The sequence below is a fragment of the Colossoma macropomum genome, unplaced genomic scaffold, assembly GCF_904425465.1.
Source record: "Colossoma macropomum unplaced genomic scaffold, Colossoma_macropomum, whole genome shotgun sequence".
NCBI classification, from domain to species: Eukaryota; Metazoa; Chordata; class Actinopteri; order Characiformes; family Serrasalmidae; genus Colossoma; species Colossoma macropomum.
In genome coordinates this window covers 55,257,267-55,272,366 of record NW_023494792.1, presented here as the reverse complement: position 1 = coordinate 55,272,366, position 15,100 = coordinate 55,257,267, and the positions used below count along the sequence as shown (strand labels likewise).

Genomic DNA, 15,100 nt, shown 5'->3' with positions numbered 1-15,100 from the left:
TGGAGACCTAAAATTGTTAAGCAGCTGAAATCCTACATCAAGCAAGAATTAGAGAACACTTCACTTTCAAAACTACACTAATGGTCTCCTCAGGTGCCAAACGCTTACAGTGTGTTGATGAAAGAAAAGGTGACACAACACAGGAACATTTTCAAAATATGTTCCTGCCATTAAATTTAAAACGGGCGTATGTTTTTCATAAAAACAATAAAATTTTGTCTTTGTACTATTTTTAATTAACTATAAGGCCTGAATGATTTGCACATCATTGCATTCTGTTTTTATTTATATTTTGTGCAACATCCTAATTTTTTTTGGAAATGGGGTTGTACATCAAAGAAAGTCCACTGTCTATAAAGCTGTAAAATACTACATTAATGCATAAATACTGTTAATAATGCATTAACATTTCTGACAACTGACAGTGTTTAGCATCTGCATGTCTTGAGTACTAGACTCATCACATTTGTGCTTCCAGCCTTGCCTGTATGCCACTGTTGCACTAATCACTTTCATTATTACAGACAGACCCACCCAACTCTGTTCTGCACTTAGAGCTTGTGAGTTAAAAAGGCTAACAAATTAGTCTTTTCTAACTGTTTGTACATTAACAAATATGGTTATGTTTGTTTATTGAGTGGACAACAACACTGTTTATGTATCACCTTTTAGCCCTTCATCCTGTTCATTACTGAAGACATCCTCATTGCTCTCTCGAGTGTCCACTACACCAACATGGAAAGATAAATATACAAGTTATTTTTTCTGTGTTGAAGCTTCAGTTTTAAATTGTAAATCAGTCATTATTTACACAATAAGAAGACTTACTTTTCATAATGCTGGAGTTTGGTCCAGTGGTAACAGCATCATCATAGACATCTGCCAAGTATTCTGTCAAAATAAAAATAAAAGTCATTAAATCAGCTTCAGTATCATCAGGGACTGTGTTCAAGTTTGAGATTACAGTATTATTACTTTATAAGTCAAACCTGTTTCAACAGCTGAGCTCTGATCAGCAGTGGTGGCATCATCATAAATCTCTGCTAAGCCCTCTACACCAAAACACAGACATATTTAAATCATATAAAACCATATTTTACACAGCTGTATTTGTTAGGTGTTTCAGACACAAGTGTACGCTGGGTTTTTGTAACATTTGTTACTATCGATGTAGTTTCATTGCATTTTTTAAGCATTAAAATAAATTTGTTTACAAAATGATTTTTTAATTTGAATAAAGATTAATACATTAATTTGGGCCAGATTTTGCAGGTGTGATGGCATATGTGGGCACCAAAAGGCCTTCCTGCACTTATATGTGGACCACTGCTTTAAGGGTCAGTAAAGCTCCACAAATGGTTCACAAAGTCATTACAAATACAGACTATTTAATTATTTTAATTTCATAACATTTGTAATGATTTTAATCTCTACTTTATTTCTGCATCTTTCTAAACTAAAGCCCCAACACAGAAACATACCTGCTACACTATCAGAGATCTGTCCAGCAGAGATGACATCATCATAGCTCTCTGCTGTGTCCTCTTTTGCTGATTCACCTAAATCAATAAAAGCATACCTTATTTATAAACATTTTAAAAATGGATGTCGATTTCCTCAATCACAATTACTCATTGGACAACAATGAAATGCAAAAAAATGATAAGACTACACAGACAAACTGCTGACTGAATGTCTGCCAAAAGGCCAATCACAGTTGATTCCCATCTCAGTTGAAGTCCTACCCGGGTGCTGACCAATGGGTCACTTATGGAGTTATTTTGTGTATAAGTAAGAGAGGACATCAGGTGTGATGTGGATGAGAATTTTACTCTGAGCCTAAATATTCTTGGCATAGAAGAGACATGGCTAAAACAAACTCGACTTAATGTATTTATTTGTGTACATGTATTTCTAATGAATTCTCTAATTTCTAAAAGGTGACTGTAATATTTCTCAGTTGTATGGACTTTCAGATCTTCTTACCCAAATGGAGCTCCTCATCCACATCCTCATATCCTGAATTCTGTGCTTCAGAGATGATACTTCCTGTTAGAGGAGAGCACACAGTCATCAAACACGCTCAGAATGCAGAACCACACACAATCCTCTGAGTGCTGTGGATCATTGTGAACTGGCTTAGTAAGACAGTAGACAGTAGAGGGCGCTCTCAGACACAAGACTAAAACACAGACCCAGACACACCTCCTCCATCATCACGCACTGCACTCCCACACACACATTTATTCCCTTCACATAAATTTTCTATTTTAATTCTCTAAATACTGATTTAACTTTGGCTTATGAAACATGGATATAGGGATGAATTCTCTCATTTCTAAGTTGCGATTGTTATACATATCAGTGGAATGGAGATTGGCTCACACATGTTCTGGTCCTCTTACCTGAGAGAAGCTCCTCATCCACATCCTCATATCCTGAATGCTGTTCTTCAGAGAGGATACTTCCTGTTAAAGGAGAGCAGAACAATCCTCTAATTGCTGTGGATCACTGCAAGCTACAGAGGGTGACATCATCAGTTAACTTTGTATTCTGTTAAAATTCAACCACAACAAAAATGAATTGCATACAATCATCTTTTGGTCTCATTTTAGGCCAAAATCATGATTTACAACAAAAAAAAGATTTCAATATAAGATGCATCTGTGTTTCTTTTCTTAGAATGCCTCCTCTCTCCTCAGTTCCTCAACTGATACATCTATACAGCTGCTGAGGAACACATTCTTAAGGTCTTTACACACCAAACATGATTTATTCATGCGATTTTTTTCAGACAACAATAAGTTGATTCATGCATGTGTAAAACTGATGATCTATTGCAGTCTGTCCCAGTGGACAAGAGGGTCGCCTCAATGCAAATTAAAATTGCAAGGAGGAAAACTGTGACTATTGTGTGGGTTTATGCACCAAACAACAGTTCAGAGTATTAGGGCGTCTTGGAGCAAGTAGGTGGGGTTCTGGAAAGGGCCCCACCTACAGACTCCAGAGTCTTGCTGGGAGATTTTAATGCTCATGTTGGCAATGACTGGGAAACCTGGAGTGGGGTGACTGGGAGGAACGTCTAAACTTCTGAGCTAGTCACTGATTAATGACATTTATGATGTCATTATGATTTATGATTAATGATTAGTGTCCATAATGAACACCAAGTTCGAAAACAAGGATGTTTATAAGTGTACATGGTACCAAAGCTCCTTGGATCAAAGGTCAATGATTGACTTTGTTATTGTTTCATCTGACTTAGGACCATGTGTTCTGGACACTCGGGTGAAGAGAGGTGCTGAGCTGTCAAGCGATCACTATCTGGTGGTGAGTTGGATCAGATTTCTGGCAAAACTGGCAATCGGATCTGATAGACCCAAGAGGACAGTGAGGGTGTGCTGGCAAAACTGGCAGAGGCCCCTGTTCACCACAGAGGAGGTAGATGACATGGGGTCCAAATGGACTCTGTACAAAACTTTCACAGTGTAAGCCATCAGGCATAGCTGTAACCAAAAGCTTGTTGGGGTGGCAACCCCAGAACCCCATAGTGGACGATGGTGGTGAGGGAAGCAGTCAGGTTGAAGAAGAAGGCCTTTAAGGACTGGTCGGCCTGGAGGACTCCTGACTCAGTTGATAGATACGGTTGGGGAAAAAAGGCAGCAGCAGCGGTGGTGGCAGAAACAAAATCCAGAACATGGGAGGAGTTTGAAGAGGCCATGGAAAAACAGACATTTGTCTGGCGACTCAGCAGAGATCAGAGTGGCTTCGCTAAAGTTGTACTCAGCAGGGGTTGAGAAACTCTGACTTCCAGAGCACTTTGAGAAACTCCTAACCCAAAAGACATGCCTCCCCCATGGGATGGAATTTCCCTGATGGTGGTCACTGAGGTAGTTGGCAAGCTCCTTGGTATCAAGGCACTAGGGGTGGATGAGATTTGCCTAGAAATGCTTAAGGCTCTGGATGCTGTGAAGCTATCATGGATGACACGCCTTTGTAATGTCACATGGACCTCAGGAACAGTACCCTTGGAATGGCAGACTGGGCCGGTGGTAGACTAATCAGGAACAGCCATTTACAAGACTTATGTCTCTGCCACAAGTGCGGTGAACCCATGAGATTCCACACTTGGCCACTCTGCATGGCCACACCTCCCGCATGTCGTGGGTCACCACAATAATTACTGCAGCCATGGGCTACAGATCAGATCAAATTTGGAAAAAAATTCAGACTCTCTGTTGACTGACTGACTCATTCAGTCACACACTTGCTCACTCACTCACTTGGCCTCCTGGTCACACTAATTCAATTGGTCACTTATTCATTTATTCACTAATCACTTGGTCATACAATGACCACTTGGTCAATTACTCAGTCACTTGCTCATTCACTTGGTCACTCATTTGCCCGGTCAATCATTCAGTCACTGACTCACTCACTTGGTGACTTGGCCACTCATACCGGCACTTACTCTTTCAGTTATAAACTCAAAAAATCACTTACTTGGTCACTCACTCGTCCACCTGTTCTCTTGGGCGATTACTCATTCCCCCAGTCATTTACTTGCTCATGACTTGTTTGCTTACTTGGGCACTCATTCATCAACTGGTCACTCACTTGGTCACTTGGTCACTCACTTACCTGGTCAGTCGTTCAGTCATTTATTTGGTCATTCACTAACGCACTTGGTTTCGATCACTCACTCATCTGATCACTCATTTGGTTACTGACTCATTCATTTGGTGACTTGATCAAAGTAACTAACTTGGTCACTCACTTGTTTCAGTCACTTACTCATTTGATCACCCAATCAGTCACTTGGTCACTTAATCCATCACTTACTTGTAAAGTTAAAAAATTAATTGATCACTCACTCATTCACTTGGGTGCTTGCTCACTGATTCAAACACTCACCCACTTGGTTATTTTTTTGCTCACTTGATCACTAATTCATCAAGCTATCACTCACTTAGTCACTTGGTCACTCGTTTGGTTACTCGATCACTTTCTGAACAGTTCATTCTGTTGCTTACTCAGCCACTCATTTAGTTACCTAATCATTTGGTAACTCTTTAGCTTGCTCGGTTACTGGGTCTCTCGCTGACCACTCAGTCAGTCACAGACACTGAGACTTAAACACTTTGTCATTTATTCATTACTTGGTCGTTCACTCACTTGATCACATGGACAATCAGTTACTCAATCCATGACTAATTAAGTCACTATTCATTATTTCACTCACATGGTCTCTCAGTCAATCACTCAATCATCTTCTCAGTAATTCACTTAATAGGTCACCTGGTCACTCATTCAGTCACTCACTCGGTCCATCTGTAACTTACTTGGTACCTGATTTGATTTGGTCACTCACTCACTGACTCACTCATTTAGTCACTTGTCATTCATTCAATCAATCACTGTTTGATGAGCTCGCACAGTCAATGACAGTCACACACACACACACACACACACATTTGGTAACTCTAACTTAGTCTCTCTCTCTCTCTCTCTCTCTCTCTCTCTCTCTCTCACACACACACACACACACACACATACAGTGTTACCCCCACTCTCTCTCTTTCCTTTATCCTCTCTCTCTCTCTCTCACACACACACACAAACACACACACACACAGACAGACACACACACACAAACACCTGCAGCTGTGTGGTTTCTCTGTATGTACAAAAATGGAAGTTTTACAGGAATTACTCAGTTTAACTTCAGCTGCCGAATAGATGCTTATCAGCAGAATTAACACACTACACTACATGTAGATCTACTGTAACTGCACATTTCATCTAATATACACTAAACACTCATTTAACTGATTTACTCTTTTTATAAATACACTAGGAAAAATATACTGAAATAATTCTAAGTCATTAACTCACCGACTTGAGTTAATATCACATTCACTAACACACTTGCTCATTCGCTCACATACTCATTCAGTCACGCACTTGCTTACACATCCACTCAACAATTATCCATCATGCTGACACACTCGTTTTCTTACTCACACACCAGCTCGCTCACTCACACACTCACTCATTTCCGCTCTTGATCCCTTACCGGTTCACTTTCTAGCTCACTCATTCACTTACTCGCTTATTGACGGACCTACTAACTCATTGGCTGTCTCTGAATATTTGAATGAAGCTTTCTCTGTTATCACTCATTCAGATATTCACTCATGCAAACACGCGCACACACACACACACACACACACACACACACACACACACACTCACACACACACACACAGGTTAAATCACTCATTTGATCGTTCCATCGCTCCATCACAGATTCAGCCACTCATTTAGTTACCCACTCATTCTGTAACTAACGGGCTCATTTACTTGGTCTCTCACTGATCACTCAATCAGTCACTGGCACTGTAACATAATGACTTCACTCACTCACCACTTAGTTGGTCACGCATTTGGTCACATGGACAATTACTCACTTACTCGATCACTCACTACTATCAATCCTTCAACCATGTTCTCTGTACCTAACTCTACAGGTCACTTGGTCTCTCATTTGATCACTCACTCACTCCATCAGAAACTCACTTGACCACTCACTCGGACATGCACGCACTCATTTAGTCACTTGTCATTCTTTTAACCATTCACTGATTGATGGGCTCGCACACTGAATGACAACCCCCCCACATACACATAAGGTGTTACACCCCCAGTCTCTCCCTTTCTTCTTTTCTCTCCCTCCCTCTCTCTCTCTCTCTCTCTCACACACACACACAAACACCTGCAGCTGTGTGGTTTCTCTGTATGTCCAAAAATGGAAGTTTTACAGGAATTACTCAGTTTAACTTCAGCTGCCGAATAGATGCTTATCAGCAGAATTAACACACTACACTACATGCAGATCTACTCTAACTGCACATTTCATCTAATAAACTGACTGATTTTTTCTTATTATTAATACATTGAAAAAACTATACTAAAAAAATGTTAATTTGGGCAAATTGCATATTTATTTGTCCACAGAGCAAATGAACATGCATTGTGTTTTTTTTCTGTTTAATATAAGTATGTAAATATATTTTAACCTAATATATCAAACCTCATGCAGAGCACTCCATATATCACTCACCCCTATGAGTTGAGTCATTTCTTTTAGTGATGTATCTACGGTCAATCTCCTCATAGACTGCCTCAGTCAGAGTCTTATGTCTCCTCTTAGAGAGCACTGTGAGAGAGACAGAGAGAAACATGGAGCCAGTTCAGTAGAAGAGAAGACTGATGACAGACTGAAGGACTAATGATGTTTAGAGAATGTACAGAAAGTGGATTGTAGATGATCTCTGAATCTCTCTACCTCTCCTGAGCACTCTGTTCTGGTAAAACAGCACAACCAGAAGCACTAAGGCCAGAAAGAGCACCGCTCCCAGAACCAGGAGAGACACTGGATAGATGGGCGGAACAGGTGGAGGAGGAGTTTGTGGAGGAGGGATTTTCCTCTTAACTGGCTGACCAACTGTAAACAAATAAGGAACAGTATAGAAACTGTGTAGAAACTGTGTGAAGCACATAATAATCTATTCAGAAACATTTATAAAAATGACCTCAGTGACGAAATAGTACCTGTGGTGGTGGAGGTGGTGGTTTTAATTATGGGTGTAGTAGTAGAAGGCATAGATATGTCTGTAAATGCAGAAGCAATTCACAAAATTAAAAATCCAACAAAGCACAAAAAACAAACACTCACTAAAGTGGAATCATGTTAACTAGCAATTCCGTTTGAGATTTCATACAACTAAAAGCCACACTATACATTTTTTTAATTGAAAAAATGATAAACATACTAAAATGTGTTGTGCATGCGCTGCTGTGAGGCATCCTGTAAACCCAGACATAATACTTTAAAAATAAGAGGTGTCAGATCAGATCTCGTGAAGATTTTGGACCACATCATGTGTCTCTATGTATTAATGTCACACGCCTAGGCTCAAAAAAAGCAGTCTAGCTTCAGTCTCAAATGCAAAATCCACATTATATTGATGAAGACATGATGACAATACCAGATAACTCACTTACATCCTTGGAAGACATGTGCTTTCTGTTTAAACTCTTTGAGTTCTCCTTGAATACTTATTTAACACGCTCATGCTAGGGAAGGAGTCTGAAGCCTAACTGATGTTACAAAATCTACACATTCTTCTGCATGCTGCATGCAATTACATATTTCCACCAGAGAGGTCTCCAAATCCCCAAAACTTACACAGTGTAGGACTGCATACCTTAATTCACTTTTCCAAACAGCCTTGCACATTATTAAAACCCACATAAAATTGTTTTGATTCAAGTTAGAAACTTCAAAATCTAGCAAACTCCTCTGACCTGCACAGATGACTCCGGCGTCCTGCCTGTGGGAGCAGTCAGTGTGGTTCTTCAGGGAATGAGGACAGTCCCACAGGTGAATCTCATTCCCTCTACACTTCACTCTGTTCAGCCAGATAGGCCCTTCACCAGCACCAAAGACATCACTCCCATCAGCACTCAGTGCCGGCCCACAGCCCAGCTGCCTACAGACCACCTGAGCATCCCTGATGTCCCACTGATCATCACAGACGGACCCCCACACAGCATTATGATTCACCTCCAGCCTCCCAGAGCAGCTTCCATTTCCTCCTCTCAGCCTGAGATGCAAGTGCTCTACATAATACACATCACACATGAGGAGAAACACTAACTATGCAGGACAGTCTGAAAATAAACTTCAATACAGCTATAAACTACTAAGGTAATATTTTTACTCTTTGTCATACACTGTGGAACAAATGCAGTTATGTGTGTGAAGAGGAGGACTAACACTTACTATTAATGTGTGTTCTTACCTGTGCAGTGTCTCTGACGAGGAGATGATGAGGAGCATTTCAGATGCCATCTCTGCTCAAAATTTCCCTCATCTTTGAATATGTCAAAGTAGTTTATTTATATTTAGCTGTATTTATATGTATGTAAATCCATTGTGCTAATATGCTGACACTCTAGATCAAATTAATTTTCACACATGCTATTCATGACAACATATAAAAGCACTACAAGCTGCCTACCTGAGCATTTAATGTGAGCTACCTCGTTGCGATTATCACAGTTGTTCTGTCCCCAGGGTGAAGATGGACAATGCCACAGACTGGAGTCATGACTCCTACATTTCAGATCATCCAGCCAGTTAGGAACTGATTTCACTCTTGCTTTGGAAGCCCTCTGACTCTCCAATCTTCCACAGTTCAGCTCCTGACAGATCACATTAGCTGTTTCTTCAGTCATTCCATTTTCACACACATTACCCCAGGACCCATTGTAGAACACTTCCAGGTTCCCCTCACAGCCCTCAGTGAGTCTGATCTCTTTAAACTCTGGTGAGAGAAAGACAACTTATACTGAGTCTTAATACTTGTTGTGAATATGCTTTTTTACATGTTTTAGGAAATGTACCAATACAATATCGCTTTGGTCAAAAATTTCTAAAACGTTTTTGCACAAAGGCAACTGAAAATATTGTATATAATCAGGAAAGATATACAAATGAAGTAATAACAGCCTGTCCTAAAATAAGACAACATGAGGACTTTAAGATCAACATGCTCTACCTGAGCACACAACTCCTACGTCCTCCATGTGTCCACATTCATCCTCTCCACACAGCTGAAATCTGCAGTTCCACAGGGACGTCTCGTTCCCCTCACACTCCAATGCGTTCAGCCATATGGGTCCAGTTCCGAGTCCAAACCAGGCTGGTACTGGAGAACTGAGGGCCACTCCACACTGCAGCTGTCTGCACACCACCTGCGCATCCTCAATATCCCACACGTCATCACACACTGTCCCCCATGAACCGCTGTGGAAAACCTCCAGCCTTCCTGCACAGTCTCCCCCAGAACCAACCAGCCTGATGGAGCTGTGAGCTGAATTAAACTTACCTTCACAGACAGACAGACACACAAGACTGAGATCAAGATAGAGATCTTAATTTGTCCACCGCATGATGTTTTTTCTAATTTTTGCACAATTACAGCATATGTTAGAAAGGATAAATTTAGTGAAGATATTATTATCTGTTTATACTTAGAATATTAAATGGTTACCAGAGCAGGTGACTGAGAGCTGTTCTCTGGAGCTGCAGTTGACTGCTTGTGCGCTGCTGCAGTTCCCCAGATGAGCTTCACTCCCAGAACAATTGAAACCCATCACACACATGTGTCTGTGTTCAGGACTGGATGGAGAGGAGCTGGAGAAGCTGAACACAGAGCCACAGCCCAGCTGTCTGCAGACCACAGAGGCCTCAGACTCACTCCAGGAGTCCAGCAGTACTGTCCTCCAGTCCTGCCTGAAGTACACCTCCACCTCCCCCTCACACTCCATCCCTCCAGACAGCCGCACTCGCCCCTCATGAAACGCCAGAGAGGAACCTGAAGAGGAAAATAATCACTTAACTAAAATATATTCAATTAACTAAGGGTGCCATACATTTTTACAGTTTTACAGTTTTTTCCTAACATGGTGTGAATAATTATTGGGTGGAATACAGTTTTAAGAGCTCACCACTGCAGATGACTCCAGCATCCTGTTTATGAGAGCATGCAGTTCGACTCCATGATGAAATGGGACATTTTGACAGGTGGGTTTCATTCCCCTGACAATCAAACACATCAGCCCAGATCTGGCCACTCCCCTCCCCAAACCAGTCTGACCCCAAAACAGCCACAGCACTCCCACACTTCAGCTGACCACAGAGGACACTGGCAGCTCTCATATCCCAGCTTACATCACACACTGTGCCCCATTCACTGAGGTACTGGAGCTCTACTCGACCAGAACAGGAGTCCAAACCATTCATCAGCCGAGCCCCTGTGTGACCTGAATGAACATCACATTAAAGGAAAGAGCAAGGATTAAGGCAATTCAGCAAATTGTTCAATCTTTTTAAAAAATATTAATACTTTACCTGCACACACCAGTCCAACATCACTGTCATGGGTGCAATTGTGTTTGAGTGAAGATGATGTTGGACAGAAGTAAATCTGAGATTCGTTGCCTCTACACTGAAGCTCCTCTGTCCACACCTGACCCTCCCCTCTGCCAAATGCAGCTCCCCCCAGCACCTCCACAGGAAGCCCACAGCCCAGCTCTCGACACACAACCTCTGCATCCTGCTGGTCAAAGCCAACATCACACACTGTGGACCAGGTCTTCACATTAAGCACTTCCACTCTCCCAGAGCAGCGGTGAAAACCATCAGTGAGTTTGGACTTTCTGTGACCTGTGTGTATTTGAATAACATCAACATTGTAAATTACTCATAACAGATTTACAGATCTACGTACATATTCAGAAATTCTTGTTATGACTTTCAACAAGTTTCCACTAAATAACTGTTCAGTGCAGTCAGTGTAGGATGTTAATGTTAGAGGAACGTAACACAAGAGAGAAATTAAATGTGCTGTGCAACTCAAGGGAGAATTATTTAAATAATATCTTTTTATCCTTTGTGTTAAATATTTAATGTTTATTTGATGTTTCATTTTATTGTTTAAATCCAGTTAAGTATTCAGACACTGCAAATTAGTAACATTAGTGCTTTGTTGCAAATCATTTGTTGGTAATTACACCTTCAACACATCTATGGTAAGAAGTAATTAGATTTGTGCAGCACTGCAGTTCAAATTTGACCCATTCCTCTTGGCAAACCTACTTAAATTGCCCAAAGTCATGAGCGTCCCTCTGCTGGACTCACATTTCAAAACAAAGTTTGGAGATTGCCTTGGCCTTCTACCTTTTTAGAATTTAGTCTTGAGTTATTATGGATGTATGTTTGGGGTTGTTGTCTTGATAAAACAACCATCTTATCCCCTTTCTTACTCAGTGAGATTAAATTCTACTCTAAATATGTCCCGGTACATTGCTCTAGGTATGCTGCTTTCAGTGATGTGTAATGCCCCAGTACTTTTTGTCCAAATGCTTGAGTGAAAATTTTAAACCTGCATCTCTGTATTTTTTTTTTTAAAGAGGAGCTTTGAGTGGGGTGTAGGAATGGAGATAACTGTGGTGCAGTTGTTCTGTAACTGCAACTGTGACAAGACAAAAAAAGATTTGTCAAGGTCAAATGGAGTAAATAAGACTGAAAGTCTAATAGTTCAATATAATAAAATACACTACAGGATTGTAATTTTCTAAAAAAAACATACGGCTACAGAACATGTATCTGCTATTGTAGCAGAACTCAACGTTCATGATATTTGTGCAGTGCAGCACCAGTTAGCTAAAATTGATAAGAGCTAGCTGTAGCTGATCTAGCAGGCTAACAGCTTCACACACCACAGCACACATTTGATGTGGACAAACTAATGCACAATTCACCGGAGTTTAGAGGACAAAGACTCAAATCTAGGCTCTGGTGTGTGGCGCTTTTACAAGATACTGTAACTGCTTTGCATACCACAAAGCAGATTGAACTGCGGCTATAGCCACCGACACAAGCTTTAAACTCCAGCTAACGACTGAAACATTTTCCAGATAAAAACCCTTATCTGAGCAAGTGGATCAGATAATTAGTGCTGGAGTGGCAGAATGACAGAATCTACCCTTTTCTGTGGTGTGTTGAGAGGTTTGACTGAGCAAAAGCCCCCTGTAACCTCATGTATTTCCTCTTTGGTTTTTGTAGAAAGCTCAAAAAAATCATATACTGTGATGAGCATATAACACTGATTTAACTGCAACTAAACCAATATCTTAATATCTTGATTTTTGGAGAAAAGTCTTGATATATAAATGAAATGTGGTGGCAATCACCATTTAATCCTGAGTCATAAAAGATGAACATTTTAGTTTTTTCCTCTTTGCACAACCTGAATTAAAAATATATTTAGTTTATTTTCTGGTTAATAAAGCTAAAGTGAGAAGCTTACTGTTATGTTTTTGCTCCACTTCATCTCAGTTATTATTCATACTACTTATTCTGTTCAACAAGGCAGAGCTGAATTTCCTTCTGTTAACTTTCTCCATTTTGTTACATTACAGTCTGCATGGTAGTGGGAGAAAAGGTTTGGAATGGTAAGGGTAATGAGGTGTTTCCAATTTACACTGATATGTATATTCATAAATCTTCACAATCCTAATGAGTGTAAAGACCTGGACATACTCTTCTGCCATTTTTATACGTTTTTTGAGCAGAAGTACATCATATAAATGTTTAAGAAGGTATTATTTAAAATAGATTAAGTTATACTGTTTACATTATGAGAGTTTTTCACATGTACACATTGTCTCATTTGCCAGTATTCAGAACTACTGGTATATAATTTAATATAAAAAAGTTATTTACATTCAATCTTCATTATTCCAAAATAAGTTTCGATCATAATGATAACATTTAGAAAAACTCATATTCATTAATGTCATGACTAATTGCAGCTTACCTGAGCAGATGACTGCAGCATCACTTCCATGATCACAGTTATGTTTGCCCCATCCCTCTGTTATACAGTTCTTCAGAGATAATTCTGATCCACTACAGGTCACATCATTCATCCAGATTTGTCCTGATCCTGTTCCAAAGTGAGCTTTACTCAATGCATCTACAGCCTCTCCACAGCGCAGCTCTCTACACACCACTGTAGCATCTCTCTTATCCCAGTCATTATGACACACTGTTCCCCACTGTCCTCTATGAAGAACCTCCACTCTCCCAGCACAGCGACTGCCACCATCCACCAACCTCACACTTTCTGTACAACAGGGGGAGGAATAAGAGGTAGGGAGGGCTTGCAAAAAAATGTCAACATTTTACACAATTCATCGCAGCCCTCAGAATCAAGAATAACAGGAAAATCTATGGCTCTTACCAGCACAAATGAGAGCCACATCACTGTCATGGGAGCAGTTATGTTTGAGTGATGATGTTGGACAGAAGTAAATCTGAGATTCATTGCCTCTACAATGAAGCTCCTCTGACCACACCTGACCCTCCCCTCTGCCAAAAGCAGATGCTTCCAGCACCTCCACAGGAACCCCACAGCCCAGCTCTCGACACACAACCTCTGCATCCTGCTGGTCAAATCCAGCATCACACACTGTGGACCAGGTCTCTCTATGGAGCACCTCCACTCTCCCAGAGCAGTGAGAACCACCAACCAGCCTGACTCCTAAAATAAAAACAATACACAAAAACAAATATACATCTACAAACTAAAGCCTAAATATACAAAGAAAACTCTATCTAAAACCATTTATCTGGGCAGTAAGCGTTCACTTATTCAGAAAACATTAACAGTGAAATAAATAAAAGTTAGCAATAAAACAATACATTATGCAAACCATTTGGAAATGTGTCTTCAAGGAAATCCAGTGTTTATAATATATAAATATATCAATATTGAAAACAAGAAGATTTCAAGTCTATGCATTTATGTTTGTTTCCTTTGCGCTGGCTGGTTAGTTTATTGTATTGTATGCCAAGAACTTCCTTGTAAATAAACACAGGTGCAACTTAATAGCCACTTTTGGCTCAAGTACTTTTTGTGTGAAAGTCTGTATTTGCCAGATAAGAGAAAAAAAGCCCTACTGTGATACTGGTTCATTGTGACATAATATAAATGTCTTATTTATTAGATTTGACTTTAAGTCTAAATAATGACTCAAAAATGAGTAAAATTAAGAAGAAAAAAAAAACATTATTAATATAATATTTATCTTAAGTCATTAGATGAGTGTAAAAACCATAGATATACATACCTAGATGCCAGCGTTGTCAACATTGCTGCTGGACTGCATTCAGTACCATTACAAAGCGGCAGTTTAAGAAAGATTCTGTTCAAAATGATACTATTTCAAGAATATTGCACTCAGAAAGCGGGATAGGATTATATAACGGAGGGAACGCAGCGATCCCGCTCATGCATATTTTTTTGTATGATGTTTATGTGTAGATATGGCCGTGTGGTTGGTGAGGCACAAAGAACCTGTTGATGTGATTGTTTTTCCTCTGGTTTTATTTTGAGCTTATTTCATTTAATGTTCAGTTTAGGGGATGTTAACTTGATGTAGTAGTTATTTATTTACAATGATG

The 15,100-nt window shown here is 40.1% G+C and overlaps 1 protein-coding gene across 1 annotated transcript in view; it reads right to left on the bottom strand.

Moving 5' to 3' along the window:
• Positions 1–14,169, bottom strand: part of LOC118811242 (antigen WC1.1-like) — a gene marked incomplete at its 5' end in the record, with an annotated part of 34,604 nt that extends 20,435 nt beyond the window's left edge. The window contains 18 exon segments of the mRNA XM_036575400.1: positions 666–725; positions 829–891; positions 990–1,052; positions 1,482–1,559; positions 1,987–2,049; positions 2,406–2,468; positions 7,124–7,219; positions 7,349–7,507; positions 7,615–7,674; positions 8,371–8,685; positions 8,868–8,939; positions 9,087–9,392; positions 9,627–9,956; positions 10,122–10,445; positions 10,579–10,893; positions 10,982–11,296; positions 13,452–13,796; positions 13,857–14,169. Of these exon segments, the coding sequence (XP_036431293.1) occupies positions 666–725; positions 829–891; positions 990–1,052; positions 1,482–1,559; positions 1,987–2,049; positions 2,406–2,468; positions 7,124–7,219; positions 7,349–7,507; positions 7,615–7,674; positions 8,371–8,685; positions 8,868–8,939; positions 9,087–9,392; positions 9,627–9,956; positions 10,122–10,445; positions 10,579–10,893; positions 10,982–11,296; positions 13,452–13,796; positions 13,857–14,169 (3,340 nt within the window).
• Positions 14,170–15,100: the final 931 nt, after the last annotated feature.